General features: G+C 39.7%; 1 protein-coding gene across 2 annotated transcripts in view; it reads right to left on the bottom strand.

Moving 5' to 3' along the window:
* fndc5a (fibronectin type III domain containing 5a) overlaps window positions 1–17762 on the bottom strand; it is a 108617-nt gene that overhangs the window by 38032 nt on the left and 52823 nt on the right. For both annotated transcript variants that reach the window (XM_043717635.1, XM_043717634.1), the window contains exons 2-3: window positions 12389–12504; window positions 7772–7964 (exon numbers count right to left, since the gene is read on the bottom strand). In XM_043717635.1, coding sequence (XP_043573570.1) covers window positions 7772–7964; window positions 12389–12504 — 309 coding nt within the window. The remainder of the gene's footprint in view (window positions 1–7771; window positions 7965–12388; window positions 12505–17762) is intronic.

The following is a 17762-nucleotide window of genomic DNA, read 5'->3' as shown; positions in this document are numbered from 1 at the left end:
ACTTATCTCTTTCATAAGCTTATCATACTGCACATTCCGTATTCACACATCTATTACAGAAATGTTTATCTTTTAGAAGAAAGTTAGGCAAATTGCCTCTGTAACTTTAACAAAATTGACATTTTGTCCAATGAACCTCCACCCCCGACATTAAAAATACTTCTTTAGTTTCTTACTGGACAATTGGTGTTCCATTTAAGAAGTCCAGTAGTGTCTCAGTTGTGTAGATTGCAAATTTTCTGATTTTCCAAATAGATTAGCTTTGTCATTTTCCAAATCTACAAGTTATCACAAGTCAGCTAATAGAGTAGGATGACACTTGGATGCATGCTTACTATCATATACACATTTGCTTACTTGGCATTCTGTTATTTAACACCTACAAATTGTAATCAGCTAAGTATCCCTGGTGAAAATAATTAATTTTCTAAAGAGAAGATCTTGAGCAAGCGAATACCTGAGACAGTGAGCCTACTGTTGCTCCAAATGTGTATGTTTATCTAAAGAATATCCTTTTAAAAATAATCTCCTCTACTGTGTACAAGTCTCCTTCCTTTGCCAACTATTTCTGCTGCTTAGGGAGTCGGCAGCCGAGGGATAGTCTAAAAATTACAGCCAACATTCAGGAGTGAAAATACAAACACTTGCACACCCAAAGGCTGGTTGTAGTTTATAGTTTTCTTTCACAGATGGCAAATAATACAGTGAGTAAATAAAAAACAAAACATACTCTATATCTGTTAACTAAAGGTATACATTTTATAGGAAATGCTGGATTTTAATAGGTCAGCCATGACCTCACTGAATGGTAGACAAGCTCAGGGGGGCTAAATGGTCTATTTCTGTTTCTGTGCTCCTGGATAATAGATTAGATTAGATTAGATTAGATTACTTACAGTGTGGAAACAGGCCCTTCGGCCCAACAAGTCCACACCGACCCGCCGAAGCGCAACCCACCCATACCCCTACATTTACCCCTTTAACCTAACACTACGGGCAATTTAGCATGGCCAATTCACCTGACCCGCACATCTTTGTGACTGTGGGAGGAAATCGGAGCACCTGGAGGAAACCCACGCAGACACGGGGAGAATGTGCAAACTCCACACAGTCAGTCGCCTAAGGCGGAATTGAACCCGGGTCTCTGGCGCTGTGAGGCAGCAGTGCTAACCACTGTGCCACCGTGCCGCCCACAAGGACTGAACCTGGTCTCTATAGTTTAGCACTATAGCACAATATTTGACAAAAGTTGAATCAGAACAGCTATTCGTGACATAGAGATGTGCAGCATGGAAACAGATCTTTCAATCCAATTTGTCCATACCAACCAGATATCCTAAATTAATCTAGTCTCATTTGCCAGTATTTGGCCTATATCCCTCTAAACCCTTCCCTTTCATATACACATCTAGATGCCTTTAAATACTGTAACTGTACCCCCCTCCACCACCTAATCTGGCAGCTGTTTGCATACAAACATCACTGTTCATTTGTATAATCTATTAAAGTTAAAGCAGTAACACAATTTTTGTATGGTGTTCACTTTTTAAAATAAAATGTGATTTGGATTCACTATAGTTAATGACTACAATACTCCTATCAGTTCACAATCGTCAAGACTATAAGGTTGCGAGTGGAATTTGAATTGGAACCTACGAGGTTGTCTGTATTGGTTGCATGCACATCGGATGTTTGAGATGTGAATAGCAGAAATTCTTTATTCTTTTTAAATAGTTTGAATGGATGCTGTAGGAAATCACTTCATGTATAATTAATACTTTAGTTGAAATCCTGTTTATGTTCTGTTAAATTGTTTATAAGTAATGTCACTAATTAGATACAAAGTCAAAATTCATGAAAATGTTAAGGAGTTTTGCAGTAGTGTACACAGCATTATTTCAGAGCTTAAGGGTTCAATTAGGAGCATTAAACAAGATCCATACTTAGAGTACAGTCATTGTTTAGATTGCCTCTGTATTAACAACAATTACTATTTTATCATTAATCAATATTACTCTTAAATGAAGAGCCTCATTGTATCAAGGGTTTACTTTTTTAATGAAACCTGAAAGTTTTGCATTTCACAAAGTACTACTAGATCTATTTGAGGAACAATAGTGCAGGCAATTATGCAGGGATGAGATATACCTTATTGCTGATTTCATATTCTATATATTAAATTGTGATTACTTAAATGAATGTAAAGAAACAAAGAAACAAAGGAGATCTATAAAAAGTAGTAAAACATTTTACACTGCATTGAATGATAATGAAGTCTTCTTAATCTGTTCAATTCAGGATCACAATGTGACCATTTGATTGATTACTGTATTCATTCAGCTATAGTCTACCATCCTCAGGACATATTTTGTTTGATATCAGTATTTGTTTAATCATTCAGAAGGAACATAGAATACTCACAAGGTATATAAAATGTATGTAAGCCATGACTTTGTTGGTACTTTCTAAAGAAGTTGACAAACATGGCGGTGTAGCTAAACTCAGAATTAGGGCGGTACACAAGGAGGTGCTTGACAAGAACGTGCAGAAAGGGCTGCTGCCTGGCTTGCTGTGTTCTTCCAGCATCCTGCCTGTGTACTATGATTTTGTCAGTAGCTGTTCTGTCTTTGAGTCAGAAAGTTGTTATTTACCTACATCAAAACTGAGCAGAATAATCAAACTGAGATGCTCCAGTGCAGTACTGACGGAGTGCTGCACTGTTGAAGGTGTATGTCTTCTGGATGAGATGGTGAAGCCTCATCTGCTATCTCAGATGATATAAAAGATTCCACAGTACTATTTTGAAGCAGGGGAGTTATTGCTAGTGGCCTGGCTGATACTTATCCCTTAATCAACATTACAAGAACAGATTATCTGGCCACATTGTGGAAGTTTCCTTTGCACAAACTGGTTGCTGTGTTCCTACATTACATGAGTAACTGCATTGGAAAAGTATGTCAGGGCAGATTTAAACAACAGTAGAAATAATTCAATTTGGCCATTTTGCTTTTAGCTCTTCCTGTCAAAAGAAACTTTACTTTTTTTACAGTATCTCCTGGGTAGCAATTATTTATTTTACAAGAGTTTGCCATGGCAGCTAGATTATACACAATTATACTGTGCAACCCAATTAGATAAAAAATAAGTTCTGTACAATTCTTTATTGATAAGAATATGAAAATGTAGAGAGAAGAAAATGTGCAAAACAGTTACAGTAAGTGTGCTGCTGAAACATCAGTGCACCTCTTTTGACCAGTAATAAATCATCAGACTCCTTTATTGGAAATTCATTGCAGAACAGTTTCCCTATCACTAGTGCAGCTCTACATTAATGTAGCAGGATTGAGAGTAGGTAGGGTGAAACTATTCCCATTACTGGATGACACCAGAGAACATCAATATAAAGGTGATTGCCAAAAGCTTCAGAGGTGACATGAGATAAAATGTTTATGCTGCAATTGATTAGGATCTGGAATGCCCTGACTGACAATGTGCTAGATGAAGATTCAATCTGAAGGGAAAAAGAAAATTTTCAGGGCGTTTGGGAAAGGAATTAAAATGAGTGGGACTAACTGAGTTGCTCTCACAAACAGCTGGCATGGACACGATGAGTTGAATGGCATCCTTTTGTACTGTAATCATTCTATAATTTACAAAGCTATTGCAGTAAAGTGTCAACAGACAATCACAAAAGCAAGATATGTAAAACAGTGATCATCATCCCTGTAAATGGTGCCTGAGAATCATCACTGGGCTGGGTTTGGCAATAATAGATGAAGTTCAATATTTAATGTTAAACTAGAAAACGAATATTAAATTACAGCATGCTTGGGTGTTATGCAGAGTAGCATTGGAAGGCATGGTAGGCTATGAAAGTGGGTTTATTGGCAGTGGCCATCACAGTGGCCACCACAGGGGGTGCAGACAAGAACAGGGTGGACATCATTAAAGTGTATTATCAGGCTCAGAGGGCAGGGAGGATAGTTGGAGGCAGAAGTTTAATGTTGTGTCTCTACATGGATGGGTGGGAATAGGCTGTCAGAATGGTGCAAAGGAAAAGGGACACGGAGCTCATTGGGGGTGGGGGATGGGACAGAAGTGGGCAGGGGGAGGATGTTGTTGCTGATGGTAATCAGCTGTGCTCTCTGCTGACATTTGATGTTGTCTGGAACATGCCCAGGTTAGCCGGAGTCAGTGTCGCGTCATGTCTGCTAAACAAAGGGTGTTGAAGGGACAAATAGAGGCCACTTAAATTTGCAATAATTTCATTGTGTATTTGCAATGCATGCAGAGTGAAAGTGCCTCGAATTCAAATGCTAGTCAAAGGAAAATTGCCAGGGTCCTTACAAATTGAATGTTGACATTTCAGCGATGCAGAACTTAGTATCAAGGACTTAAAAAGAGACCAATGCTGGTCAAGAGTGAACCATGATTAATGTAAGTTCGAAGGGTGTTGTGAGAGAACATTGCTTCAGTATCTCTCATTCAAGTTTAACAATGTTCTGTGCTGAGTGCAATGAAAAATTGAACAATTGATGTGGGTCTGAGATGTGAATAGGATCAAAGCACAGCAGACACTCCCTTTTGCGGTAATGTGTTGATCTTTCAACTGACATGACACCTTCACCAAGTTGGTGCACATGTTGAGGCTGAATGGTAGAGACATGTCTGTCATTATCATGGTGCAGGATGTCTCACTGTATGCAGAAATGTGTACAGACCTTACTTGCAGTGCATGCCACTGATGGTCCTTCTAAAAGCTGCCTTTAACTCCTTGTGTTTACAACTTAGGCCATTTCCACTGATAATATGCTGAGCTGCTGGTGGGATGTTGGTCACATAGGTACCTTCTGAAGAAGTGAAAATGACTGCAGGACCAGAGCCGATGATAAGCTCAGGAACAGCCTCAGGCCACCACAGAAGCCATGTAGTATCCAGCTCAGGGATAAGTTGTAGCCAGGGCCCTCTCAAGGTCCACAGGAGTTCCAGAGATTTTGATTCTGTAATGGAACTGAGCTGGATGCTAGAGCAGGACCTGAGGGTTGCAGGCATGGGAGACCATCCTCTCTTGATGACTGTGAAGGTGACAGCCAGTCAGGTCACCTGTCAATCACTGGAAGGAGCAAGTCACAGAGGTTCTGTGTGGGCTGTCTCAGTTGTGCTCCTGCAAGTACATCAGGAGAGTGACTGGCATTGTGCAAGACCACACTAGGTCATTTTGTTTCCCAATAACATGGTCAGTGTTGCAGCCTGGGGGCAGTAACATTTGGAAATAGCTAGTTTTCTCTAGGAGTAGGGTGCAATTAACTACATACATGGCATTTCACAATGCTGCGGAATTCATCGTTAGGAAGGTGCTACATTTCATTAACATTCAGGTGATCTGTGATCCTTACTGCCACTTCTTGGAATTGTATGCCCACAGCCTTAGTAGTTGCCATGACTCCGACATCCTGAAGCACTCTCGTGAATCTGGGCATTTGAAGGTCCAGGTGCCTTACAAAGATGATAACTGAGAGAAAACGTTACCCATTGTGACCTTGCCTTATGACACATTGTGCAGCCCTCTGACTGGCGCAGAGTGCAGTACAATACTGCCCCTGCTACAATCAGGAAAAGCGCAGCCGGTCAGGCAGCATCCAAGGAGCAGGAGAATTGACGTTTCAGGAATTCCTGAAGAAGGGCTTATGCCCAAAACGTCGATTCTCCTGCTCCTTGGATGCTGCCTGACCTGCTGCGCTTTTCCAGCAACACATTTTTCAGCTCTGATCTCCAGCATCTGCAGTCCTCACTTTCTCCTGCTAAAATCAGGGCCATGATGGAGCAAACACGAAGGCTGCTAAAGATATGGATTCCACTGGGAGCATGACCTCCAGTATAGTCTGCATAGACTGGGTCACATCAATCTGGCAGGCTGTGCGGTGCACAATTGAAGCAGGCAATGAGACAATGTGCTGGATACTGAGGAACTGTGAGAACAGGAGCAGTGTTCTGAGGAGGAGGAGGATGAGGACAATGGGGAGGAGGAAGCTCTCCTTGTGCATGACAGAGCTCAGTTGCACTGCAAGTCAAATAAGACCTGACTGAGATACCCAGTTCCTGTGGATGAAAGCAGGGTGCAGCAAACTGTCATGAACTCCAGACCCATCCTTTGTCATTACAGCCCCAACATTTGGTTTGCACCATGGAGGGTGAACGGGAGCCTCGATTGGTTTGGTAAATAAAGGCTCATGTTTGCAGTGGTCTGTTTGGTTGCATGTATGGTGTAATGTTCCCCTTCTGGACAATGATAAAATGAGGACAGAGTAGCAGTGACTTAGAGAGAGTCTTTAAATGAGGTGCAGAGGTAAACCGTGTGGCCTGGTGCAGTGACAAGGGTGAGAGAATGGGGTTTACATTAGGGGTGTGTCATGAGCAGTGTGGCTTTGTGGCTGCTGTGGTATAGTGTTGCCTGTGAGAGGCAACCATAGGGGCAACAGTGGCTCAGTGGTTAGCACTGCTGCCTCACAGCACCAGGGACCCAGGTTCGATTCCATCCTCAGACAATAGTCTGTGTGGAGTTTGCACATTCTCCCCATGTCTGTGTGGGTTTCCTCCGGGTGCTTTAGTTTCCTCCCACAGTCCAAAGATGTGCAGATTAGGTGAATTGGTCATGCTAAATTGCCGTATTGTCCAAGGATGTGCAGGCTAGTTGGATAGGCCTTGAGAAATGCAGGGTGACAGGGATAAGGTTGGGGTGCAGGTATGGGTCTGGGTGGGATTCTCTTCAGCGTGTTGGTGTGGACTCGATGGGTTAAATAGCCTGCTTCCACACTGTGGGGATTCTATGATCTATGCACTTGTCTGGTTGAATGGTAGCCTTTCAAAGATAATGTGGGCACAAGGGATGCAATTGGGTGAGCAATGAGTTGTTCTGGGAATGACATTTAATAAGATGGGGTGAGAATTGAAAGTAGGGGATGCCATGGGGGAAAGGCTAATTAGACCTGTCTGGCATGAAATCTCACTGGCCCAAATGGTGAGAATTCCTCCGAGAAGCCTGACACAATTTACACTGAGCCAAAAATCACAAGATTCAGCCTCACAACTCTATTCTCACATTTGATGTGTTTGATGAGAAAATTTCTTTATTTGCTGATGATTCTTCAGTAATAAGGGCTATTAAAAAACACTTATGGTGATGTGGAGTTAATTATCAAAATGAATTCATAAAATATTTAATAGCACATACAGAATTACATTAAAAATATTTATAGGTTATTTAGAATTGCAATATTCACTTGCAGAATTCAACCAGGAACCAGATTCTATTCTGGAGTCAGTGTTATACAACATGGAAACAGACCCTTCAGTCCAACTCATCCATGCTGAGCAGATGTCCTAAATTAGTCTAGTCCCACTGGACAGCATTTGGCCCACATCCCTCTAAACCCTTTCTGTTCATATACCCATCCAGATGCCTTTTAAATGCTGTAATTGGAGCAGCTTCCACCAAATCCTCTGGCAGCTCATTCCATACATGCACTATCCTCTGCATGAAAAAACTGTCCCTTAGGTCCCTTTTAAATCTTTCCCCTCTCACCTTAAACCTATGCCGACTAGGTTTGAACTCCCCTACCCTGGGGAAAAGATCTTGGCTTTTCATCCTATCTGTGCCCCTCATGATTTTCTAAACCTCTATAAAGGTCACCCTCAGCCTCTGACACTCCAGGAAAAAAGTCATTCTATTATTCAGAAGCCATTCTATTAAAGCACTTCAATTTAGCATTACCTTTTGAAGCTGATTTCTCGGCTTCCTTTGGGGTCCAGAATGAGATAGGGTCACTAGCTGGGCTCACACCGCTCAGAGTAATTGACTGCACATGGACAATATACTCAGTATTCTCCTCTAAGTCCCACAATACACAGGAACGGGTTGTGGTATTCACTTCCTGAATAAGGCGTAGCATTCTCACATCCTTTTTCTAGAAATAGAAAGTACACTTGTTAAGCTTAAATGAAACAATTACATATTGAACACATAAGAAAATCCATTGATAATGCATTAATTTGTTGAGAACTTAGATACATTTCCTTAATACTAGTGAATACTATATCCATGAGGTTAAATCTCCGGGTAGATTGGGATTGCAGAATTAAATCAGTTTGTAAGATGAGGGGAGACCAGGAACAATGGGCTGAAAAGAAGAACAATGTTTTAACTTTCTCATTGTAAATATTTTTAAACTAAAGTCTGGTTGAGATCTCATAATATTCACTGATAAATAGAACATACATAGCCAAAAGTATTCTGCTGCATTTGTTTACGACTCTCACATAGATAGAGAGCTATCAGCAGCTGTATGCCAAATGAGAACTTGTCATTAAGGAAGTTTACTCCAAAGTGCTAGTTCTTTGTTTCATCTTAAAGAATGACTGCAACGTACAGCTGTCCCTTCAGTTATGCCAACAGCTTTCACCAACACCTTGCCCTACCTTGCCCTGTCAAATTTCAGGTCTTGTTTTTTCTTAACAAAATGACTCAGGCTGTTAAAATTCTCATGCAAAACCTTTCAGCATTACACACAGGGGGCATGAGACTCCTAAGATTACATTGTAACAGATAGTCATGAATATTCTAAAATGTCAAAAACTTATGACACACCAGTTAAATATTTGACTTCCACTAATTTTGATTGTGTTTGATTTCAGTTTCATGGAATATCATTGTTATCATCACACTCCAGAGGGGCTGGCAGCACAACTGAGATTGATTTCTTTGCATTTGTTTCCTGACTGTCTAATGCCTGTTCAGGTTGATACATAAAATAACCTCAAAAGGATACAGTTAGAGTATTAGGTATTAATTATCACCACATTCCTATTTACTCATTTAGATTTCCCTCCCACACAATTCAAGAAAATGAAGAAATCTTGCAGCTGCTTGCCTGATACACTAATGTTATCATATCACAAAATAGAATCCCAGGATATAGAGCTGATTAATTTTTAATCTTTATTAATGTCATGATTACATTTGAAGGAGGAAGAGACCAGATAATGGTGAGTATTTACATAATATTTGAATATTCTGGAGGATGAGTACTGTCAGATAGGCCGTGTTTGATGGCAATGTGTTTGGACTGATCTGAAGGTCATCACCATGAGGACATTCTCAGTGCCCCAATCTCTAGTGGGGAATAATTTTCATTTCTCAGGCATGCATTGGCATGGATGACTATTATAAATCAAGAAAGGAGAAGTCCAGATGTTGATTGGGCTTAGAATATTGAAATGATAGGGTCAAATGGAAGTCCCACTAGCAATCCAGATGTATTTTGAATTCTACAGGTAGATGTGTTCTCTTCAGGGTATCTCTGCCCCTTCAAATGCATTTCTACCTTTCAATGGCAGTCCTACCTGCAGCACTATTGATACTTCTCTCTTGGTGTTTCCCATTGGGAATAACCACCACAGTAGGGAGATGGGTTACTGCTGAGTCACATTTACAGTGATGCTATGAAGGGAGAATCATGATCTAAAATTATAAAGAGAAGCTAGAGAGGAGAAATTAAAATTCATGAAGAATGTGCAGATAAAAAAGTAAGCTTTTTGTTGCAGTGATGTTATGTACTTTATATGTATTTTTGTGAATGGAGAGACAGCTTGAAGCCTTTTGGAGTTAAGAAAAATTTTGCCGAGTTATACTTTCACTGTGTAATAAAAAAAAGAGCATAAATCATTTGGATAAATATGTGCACAGTTACTCAAACAGAACTGTATATAAAGTTAAAGGAAAAACCGAAAAAACTATGGATCCTGGAAATCAGAAACAAAAACAAAAACAGCAGTTGCTGCAAAACTCCAGCAGGTTTGGCAGTATCTGTGGAGAGAAATCAGAGTTAATGTTTCAGATCCCGCGACATTGAAGTTCTGAAGAAGGGTCACTGGACCTGAAACATTCAGTCTACTTTTTCTCCACAGATGCTGCCAGACCTGTTGAATTTTTCCAGCAATTTCTGTTTTGTTTTTGATAAAGTTAAAAGTCTATTCCAGGGAAAGCGGATTAAAGTTATTTATGTGAATGGTCAGTGTCTGGTATTATCACAGAGCATATCTTAAATTTCAACTTCTCTACAGAAATTATATGAACCTCCAATAGTCACCTTATTCTGTGTTCAAGATATTATAACAGATGTCACCATTATTTCAGAAGCTGTAATTGATTGATAAAGTATGTGTCATATTAAGTATATCACTCCATTGACAGCACTTATTGGAATGCTATCAAATATTATTAAAACACCCTCCTGGCAGGCAGTTATTTTACATTTCAATTCTTCAAGTTTCTGCATCTTTCTATTATATTCATTGCTTTTTCTATCTCCATGCCATCCATTTTCAAATAGGTGAACAAATTAATGTAGGATGTTTTCTGGTTATTGCTATCGTCACTTTATTATTTGACTTGAAATGTACTATGTGCAGCAAGGTGGATTCTAATTTTCTATTCCCCTCAATAATAATACTGCACCATCTTTTGGCTTGCTCAAGCTCTGGTAAAATTCATCCCCTGAATGTAACAGAAAAAGCATATTGTCAACCCTAGATTGAAAACTAATTTTTCTGAATAGGGTGTAAATTTACCTCACAAATGGCATACATTCGAATATAGACATTGGCAGTTTGCCTACAGTTGAGCTTGCCTCAGTGTTTAATGGCCATACGGCAGTTGTGAGTTGTACAGTCATAGAGATGTACAGCAGAGAAACAAACTTTTCAGTCCAACTCATTCATGCCGTCCAGATATCCTAAATTAATCCAGTCCCATTTGCCAGCATTTGGCCCATATCCCTCCAAACTCTTCCTATTTATATACCCATCCACATGCTTTATAAAATGTCGTTATTGTACTAGCCTCCACCACTTCCTCTGGCAGATCATTCCATACATGCACTACCCTCTGTGTAAAAAAAGATGCCCCTTAGGTCCCTTTTAATCTTTCCCCTCTCACCCGAAACCTACAACATCTAGTTTTGGATTCCCCAGCTTGGGGAAAAGACCGTATCCCTACCTGTGCCCCTCATGATTTTATAAACCTCTATAAGGTCACCCCTCAACGTCTGACGCTCCAGGGAAAAATAGCCCCAGCCTATTCAACTTCTCCCAAAGGTCGAACCTTCTAACCCTGGAAAACCCTTCTAAATCTTTTCTGAACCCTTTTAAGTTTAATAACTCTTTTCTATCCTCATGAAGCTGTTTTATAGACTTTGCAATTATAAAACACATTTTGATATCAAACAGCAGCTTAAGTTTGAAACTAATATTAGCAATAACAACATTTCTAAGTCAAAGAAGGAAGATCAGAACAGAAAAGCTTTGTTCAAAAGCTTGAAAAAAATCAACTAAATTCATCTTATTAATATTAGTTACATTCCATCCAGGCTTGCCCACGAACGATATCCCTGATAACTTTGAAAATGTGATCATTCTTAAATAAAGCAGATCTATGGGGTTACCAAGTTCATCCATCATTTTTGCTGAGGTCCCCTAGTCTTGAGTTTGGGAACCATAAGTTGATTAATAGAACTTGTACACTGCAATGTATAAAAAGTCATAGCAATTTTATCGAAGCAATATTAAAATAGCAATTTTGAATACACTAGACACTTTACACATGCAGTGGCCTGCATACTGCAGATGATCCTCAATTACAATACACTTGCATTTTTTACTTAGGTTGTAATTTTAGTTTCTTATTAAATATTGCTAAAATGTGATGTATGTTGTGCTGTAACATTCTCAACATTAAGGATTCAGCTTACCATGGAGCACTATGTCTGGGTTTTATTAAATCAAAGCAAAATTCTTTTGTGGAATGAAAGTATTTCTTGTTCCTTTCACAGTGCAACCAAGACATTGATTAGATTAGATTCCCTACAGTGTGGAAACAGGCCCATTGGCCCAACCAGTCCACACCGATCCTCCGAAGAGTAACCCACCCAGACCCATTTCGCTCTGACTAATGCACCTAACATATGGGCAATTTAATGTGGCCAATTCACCTGACCTGGAAATCTTTGGACTGTAGGAGGAAACCAGAGCACCTGGAGGAAACCCACGCAGACACAAGGGGAATGTGCATACTCCACACAGATAGTCGCTCTAGGTTTGAATTGAACCTAGGACCCTGGTGCTGTGAGGCAGCAGTGCTAACCACTGAGCCACAGTCCCACCCCTTTCATTTCCTTTTTTCTTTTTTTTAAAATGGTTTTAAGACCAGTACAGAACAGTTATAGAGTCATACAGCACAGAAACACACCATTCAGATTAGATTAGATTCGATATTGAGGAACAAGTGCAATGCAATGGCAGAATTAGAATTAAAAATGACCAAATACAATAATACCTGCTGTGATATAGCATAGCCAATAACAGCATCTCCATCAGGAACCTCCCATGATACCACTGCCGAGTTGGCCTGCAGCTGTCGAACTGTGACATTGACGGGAGCTGCTGGTATGTCTACGATTGGAGAAAGGAATCAAATTAAAATAAATCTCTTCACATGTTTTACTTGAAATCTATTTTAAAAGCAATGGTTTTCCACCCACTGATCTCCAGAATTTTAATTTGCAAAACATCCATCTAACTTAAATTGAGTTTTGTTTATTTTTTAATTCTTGACAATTTGAGGAATGGCAGGTCTTGGGAAATAATCATTTCAACCGCAGGTATACTGCAATACAAACACATCACACACTCTCTTTGAACTTGGTCTTCGAGGAACACCTCAGCTGTGATAGTGTGACATTTCCATTTGTCACACTATCTGACTCAATGTAAAATTGCTAAGTCAGTGTCCTATTTGAAAGCAATTTTTATTTTACTTAGTCTTCCTAAGCACGTCTCATTTATCAATGGAAAACTGTATAAAATGATATATGTTTAGATTTCTTGTTGACAGTATCAAAATTACTTATAGATTATTATCTGATCAGTAATTTACAACTAAGTACTTGCGGTCCAAAGCAAACTGATATTTTCATGATAGGAAAATCAAAAAGTTTCAGACAATTTCTATTTGACCCTGGTAACTTAAGTCAGAATAGACTTTTTATTTTGAATAATATGTAAATGTTATAAATATTTGTGGGGCACCAATGCAACACAACCTAAAGTCCCCATTCAGCCGTGCACTGTTAAATTATTTACAACTTTCAATACTCCTTCATGAAATGTTACTTATTCAAGAACACCAAACAAAAAACACCTTACCAATGGCAGAAAACCAAACAAGATTGTATAAAAATGTACTTTTTAAAATGTTGAATGTATAGGGACTTTCTATTGGTAAATTAATTAAATCCTTCTACCAACCAGCAGACATGTCTATGCCATTGTGCCTTTGCAGAACCAATCACAACAATCTACTACTTGGGTAGAGTACTTCCACCAATCCTCCTTTCTATACTCTGTTCAAGGACCTGTTGGTTATGTTAGAACCTTTGCTGATTTTTCATTATTTTTATTTTATTATTTTATCAGTTTTGGATTGGACTTGTGAATGGGGAACTGTGAGCAAAATGTGACTTTAGACTGTAGGCAATGGCTTGTGTTAAAAGGAAAACAGACAAAACAAGCTTTTTGTTTATTCATGAGGTCAGGTCTGGGAGGTAATTGCAGGGTGTTTCCTGATCAAAGGTTCTGCAGATGCTTTGTCATCGGTGAACGGCATTATATTTTAATAGATAACAGATGTTGGCTATTAAAGAAGTTTAATACCTGAAAATTGGTTCCAGCAAGTCTGGAAAAGACCTTATGCTCACACAGATGACAGATGTTGAATGGTAACTGGGATGTTGTGGAGGAGATGATTAGTATGTCAGGGAGTGATCTAAGTCTCAATTGAATTTTGGACTGCTCTTTCTGTGAAAAAGAAAAGTGTCTGGGCAGGGAGCTTTCAAATCAACAGCCAATCTCCCTTGAGCAGCTCATGGAAGTTCAAAGAACTGAAAACTAAGTATTCCTGTCTTTATCTGAATGAATTGTGAAGGTGACAATGATCAACATCTTTCAGAAAGTCAACTAGAAAACCAAAATCTTTGCCTGTGGAACAACACTTCATGAAAACCATTGAAGTAATCTGGTCAGTTTTGTTATCTTCTTTCATTTATTGCCTAACTCTTTTGTTTGTTTGTCTGTCTTTTGTATGAACGGGGCTGAAAATAAAGGTCTTTAGGTTTATAGCATAAACCAATTAAATTATTTTTTGCTCTACTGAAGTTATTGTGCTGTTAATAAATTGCTAAGTCTTTTGTTTAAGATACAAATCAGTGATTGGAATTGATTATTTGCAAAGCCTAGGATTGGTTCTTCAAAAGTCATGTTCAGAATGATTGGGATCAATTTTGAGAGTCTTTAAAGGTTTTAGTTTTAACGTGTTATTAATGTGGAGGTTGAAAAGTTGGTTTGGTTCAGCTGTTTGTCTGTCTCCATTTCATAACAGTTAATAGTGGTAAAACAAAACGACTAGTGAATCTTGACAAGATGTCGTGACAACAGGATGTAATTTATTGTATGGTATCAAGAGCTACAAGTTACTTTGGTTTATTAGATTTAGTTATTAAGATTATATAGAGCAAGAGGTGACACATCTAACCCCCACTGACATGTCAAACTAGATTCCTCAATTCTTCACCCAAATCTCTGTCAGCACCAAGTTGGGTGGAGCTGACATTAACCCTTTCAGAACTTATACAACAGTGCATGCTTCATAGGATAGCCAGACGTCCTGTTTTAAGCTAGATTTTCTTTATGGTACAATAAAAAAATATTTTTCACTTGCTTCTATGTCACATGATGTGAAGGCTTTGGCTTTCAAGGCAAGTAAGGATAGTGATTAATTGTCTTCAGCAAAATAAATCTCAGAACTCAAACAAGATTACAGCCCTGCCTGTTTTTTTTCAATTTAGTGAAAACTGATACTTTTCATGTCCATAAAAATAGATGGATACTGATGTCTCTACTACCTCTTCTGGATGCTGATGTTGAAACTGTCACACATGGTGCATTGCTTTTCAAATTGTTTTTCAAATATATCTTGAGGAACTACAGAACCACTCTTTTGTACTTAGCTGTGTGCGGTGACTAAGCAACTGTAGCATCTCTCAGACACTTTCAATCACCTGTTTTAAGACATTTACTGTTGGTTCTGAAACTGTCAAATACATTAACCAGTCACCGACTTCCAACCAAAATCGCCTTCTAGAATCGAACAGACTGCATATAAATAGACCCAGATTGCATATATTGTATGGCCTCCTGACTAATTTGTTTTTGTTATCTAGTCTCTCTTAACAGGGTAGTTATGTCTTAGCCATAAACTATCTCAACCAAACAAGAAAACATAACATTCCTAGCTCTTCAGCGGCACCACTATGCTGATTATCATTTGATAATAGCCCCTCTTTATATATTTACTGCATTCCAATCAAAAGGTTTAACTTCAGCTTGAAACATCCGGCACCTTGCACTTTCTGTCTGCCTGTGACTATTATCCATATGCTAGCTTCCTGCCAATCTCCTATTAAACCTTTACTCGCTTAAATCCTAATACCACACAGGGCAAAATTTTCCCGTGCCTCAAGCAACATGGGCAACAGAGAAATGTGAGAAAGTACAGCGAGACTGAAAAAAATCTGATTCTCGATGCGGAGAAGAAAAGGACTCCAATTTTCCCCTTAAGGTTTTCACAGCAAGCTCACAATCTCATTTATTTCCATGCATTTGCATCTTATTAGTAGCTAATCTTCCTCATTTATATGCAGCTCGTGGTTCTCCCATTCACTTTGAGGAAACTAGACGGCATCAATTCCTGACTGGAAAATGACACAGTTTGTCACTATCACTAGTTTATCGCTAGTGATCTAGTGATACAAATTGCCGTGTGCTTCTCTGGACCTCCATTTTAAGCTCTACTTACCAACATCTCATCACATACACCATGAACAGCATCTGCCTCCTCCCTTCTTCTAGGGAAGTCAACACCAGCAAAACACTTGTTTCACCACATCTGACTAAACTCATAATATATACTTCAGCCCTTCACTAGTGCCCTTTGGAGCTCATGGAACTATAAATGTTCTTGCAGGACAATAGTGATGCACACCTATCTCATGCACTTGAGTAGGATGCATTTTATTGTTCTTAGCTTGCTTTCATACAGCTTAATCATTTTGAGCTTACTTGGAGGCTCACAAGATCTCTGGCATGCATTACTGTTTAGCAGATTGAGCTTCACTAAGAACTTACAGGCTTGTTGACATCTCTGGATTGCATTGCCCTTTAGTGCAGAGGGGAGGTTGGGCAGCCTGTCATTGCTACCATCACTGAACAGTCAAAGGAGTGGATATTGTTGCTTAATGGCACTGTGCTCTGTCTGTGTCACACATACAGTGTGTGCCAGCAGTATGCACGTCAAACACCCTGCATGTGCTTCAACCAAATGGCCAAGTCTGAAGGTCTTGGAGAGAATGGCATTAATGGTTAGTCAGGGGGCATTGCCAAAGTCAGTCAAGCACTCACCTGATTGCAGTCCAGATGCTCGGTCTGACTCGGATTCCATTGCCTTGCAGTTCAGGATTTTACTTTGGTCAATTCTGCACATCAAGTCCAATCAGTCCAGTGTGGTATATTTGGTGGAGATACACATACAGTGCAGTTAGGGAGGAAGTTCCAGGAATCTGACTTAGTGACAGTGAAGGAATAGCAATATATTTCCAAGTCAGGATGCTGAGTGACTTGGAGAGGAACTTGCAAAGGTGGTATTTTTATGTATCTGATGCCATTGTCATTTTAGATGGTAGTGATTGCAGGTTTGGAAGGTGCTGTCTAAGGAACCTGAGTGAATTTCTGCAGAGCATCTTGTGGCTGTTACCCACTCTTGCTACTGGTGAACGGAGTGAATGTTTGTGGATGTTGTGCCAATCAAGTAGGCTACTTTGTCTTAGAGGATGTCAAACTTCTTGAATGCTGTTGGCACTGCACCCATCCAGGCAAGTGGGGAGTATTCCATTTTTGATTAGATTAGATTAGATTCCCTACAGTATGGAAACTGGCCCTTTGGCCCAACAAGTCCACACCGAATCCTCTGAGGAGTAACCCATTCATACCCATTACCCTATCCTGCATTTTCCCCTGACTAATGCAACTAACACTATGGGCATTTGTGCCTTGCACATGGTGGACTGTCTTTTGGGGAGTTAGGAGATGAGTTACTCATTGCAGGATTCCTAGTCTCTGACCAGTTCTTGTAGCCACTGTATTTATATGGTTCCTTTAGTTTAGTTTCTGGCCAGTGGTAATCCCCAGATTGTTGATAATGGGGGGACCCAGTGATAGAAATGCCATTGAATGTCAAGGGGTCATCTGCTTTCTGTCCTTTAACTATATTAGGCATACAGCACCTAATAAAAAGTGACTCCTCAGATCCCCCCACAATAGCAAGTTCTATTCTGTACTCAAATATTTGTCTTTTCTGGGTTCTGAGATTAACTGCAATTCAATATCTGTCTGTTTATTTTGTTCTTCAGCTCGATAGCAGTCTAAATCACTTAGACTGCTAAATTACTACACTGGCCCCACCCCCCACCTTTTCCTCCGCTACATCGATGACTGTATCGGCGCCGCCTCGTGCTCCCACGAGGAGGTGGAACAGTTCATCCACTTCACCAACACCTTCCACCCCGACCTCAAATTCACCTGGACAGTCCCAGATTCCT

The sequence above is a fragment of the Chiloscyllium plagiosum genome, chromosome 27 (genome assembly GCF_004010195.1).
Source record: "Chiloscyllium plagiosum isolate BGI_BamShark_2017 chromosome 27, ASM401019v2, whole genome shotgun sequence".
Classification (NCBI taxonomy): domain Eukaryota; kingdom Metazoa; phylum Chordata; class Chondrichthyes; order Orectolobiformes; family Hemiscylliidae; genus Chiloscyllium; species Chiloscyllium plagiosum.
Note: the sequence above shows the minus strand (reverse complement) of the source record. Positions and strands in the feature narration are given on the sequence as shown.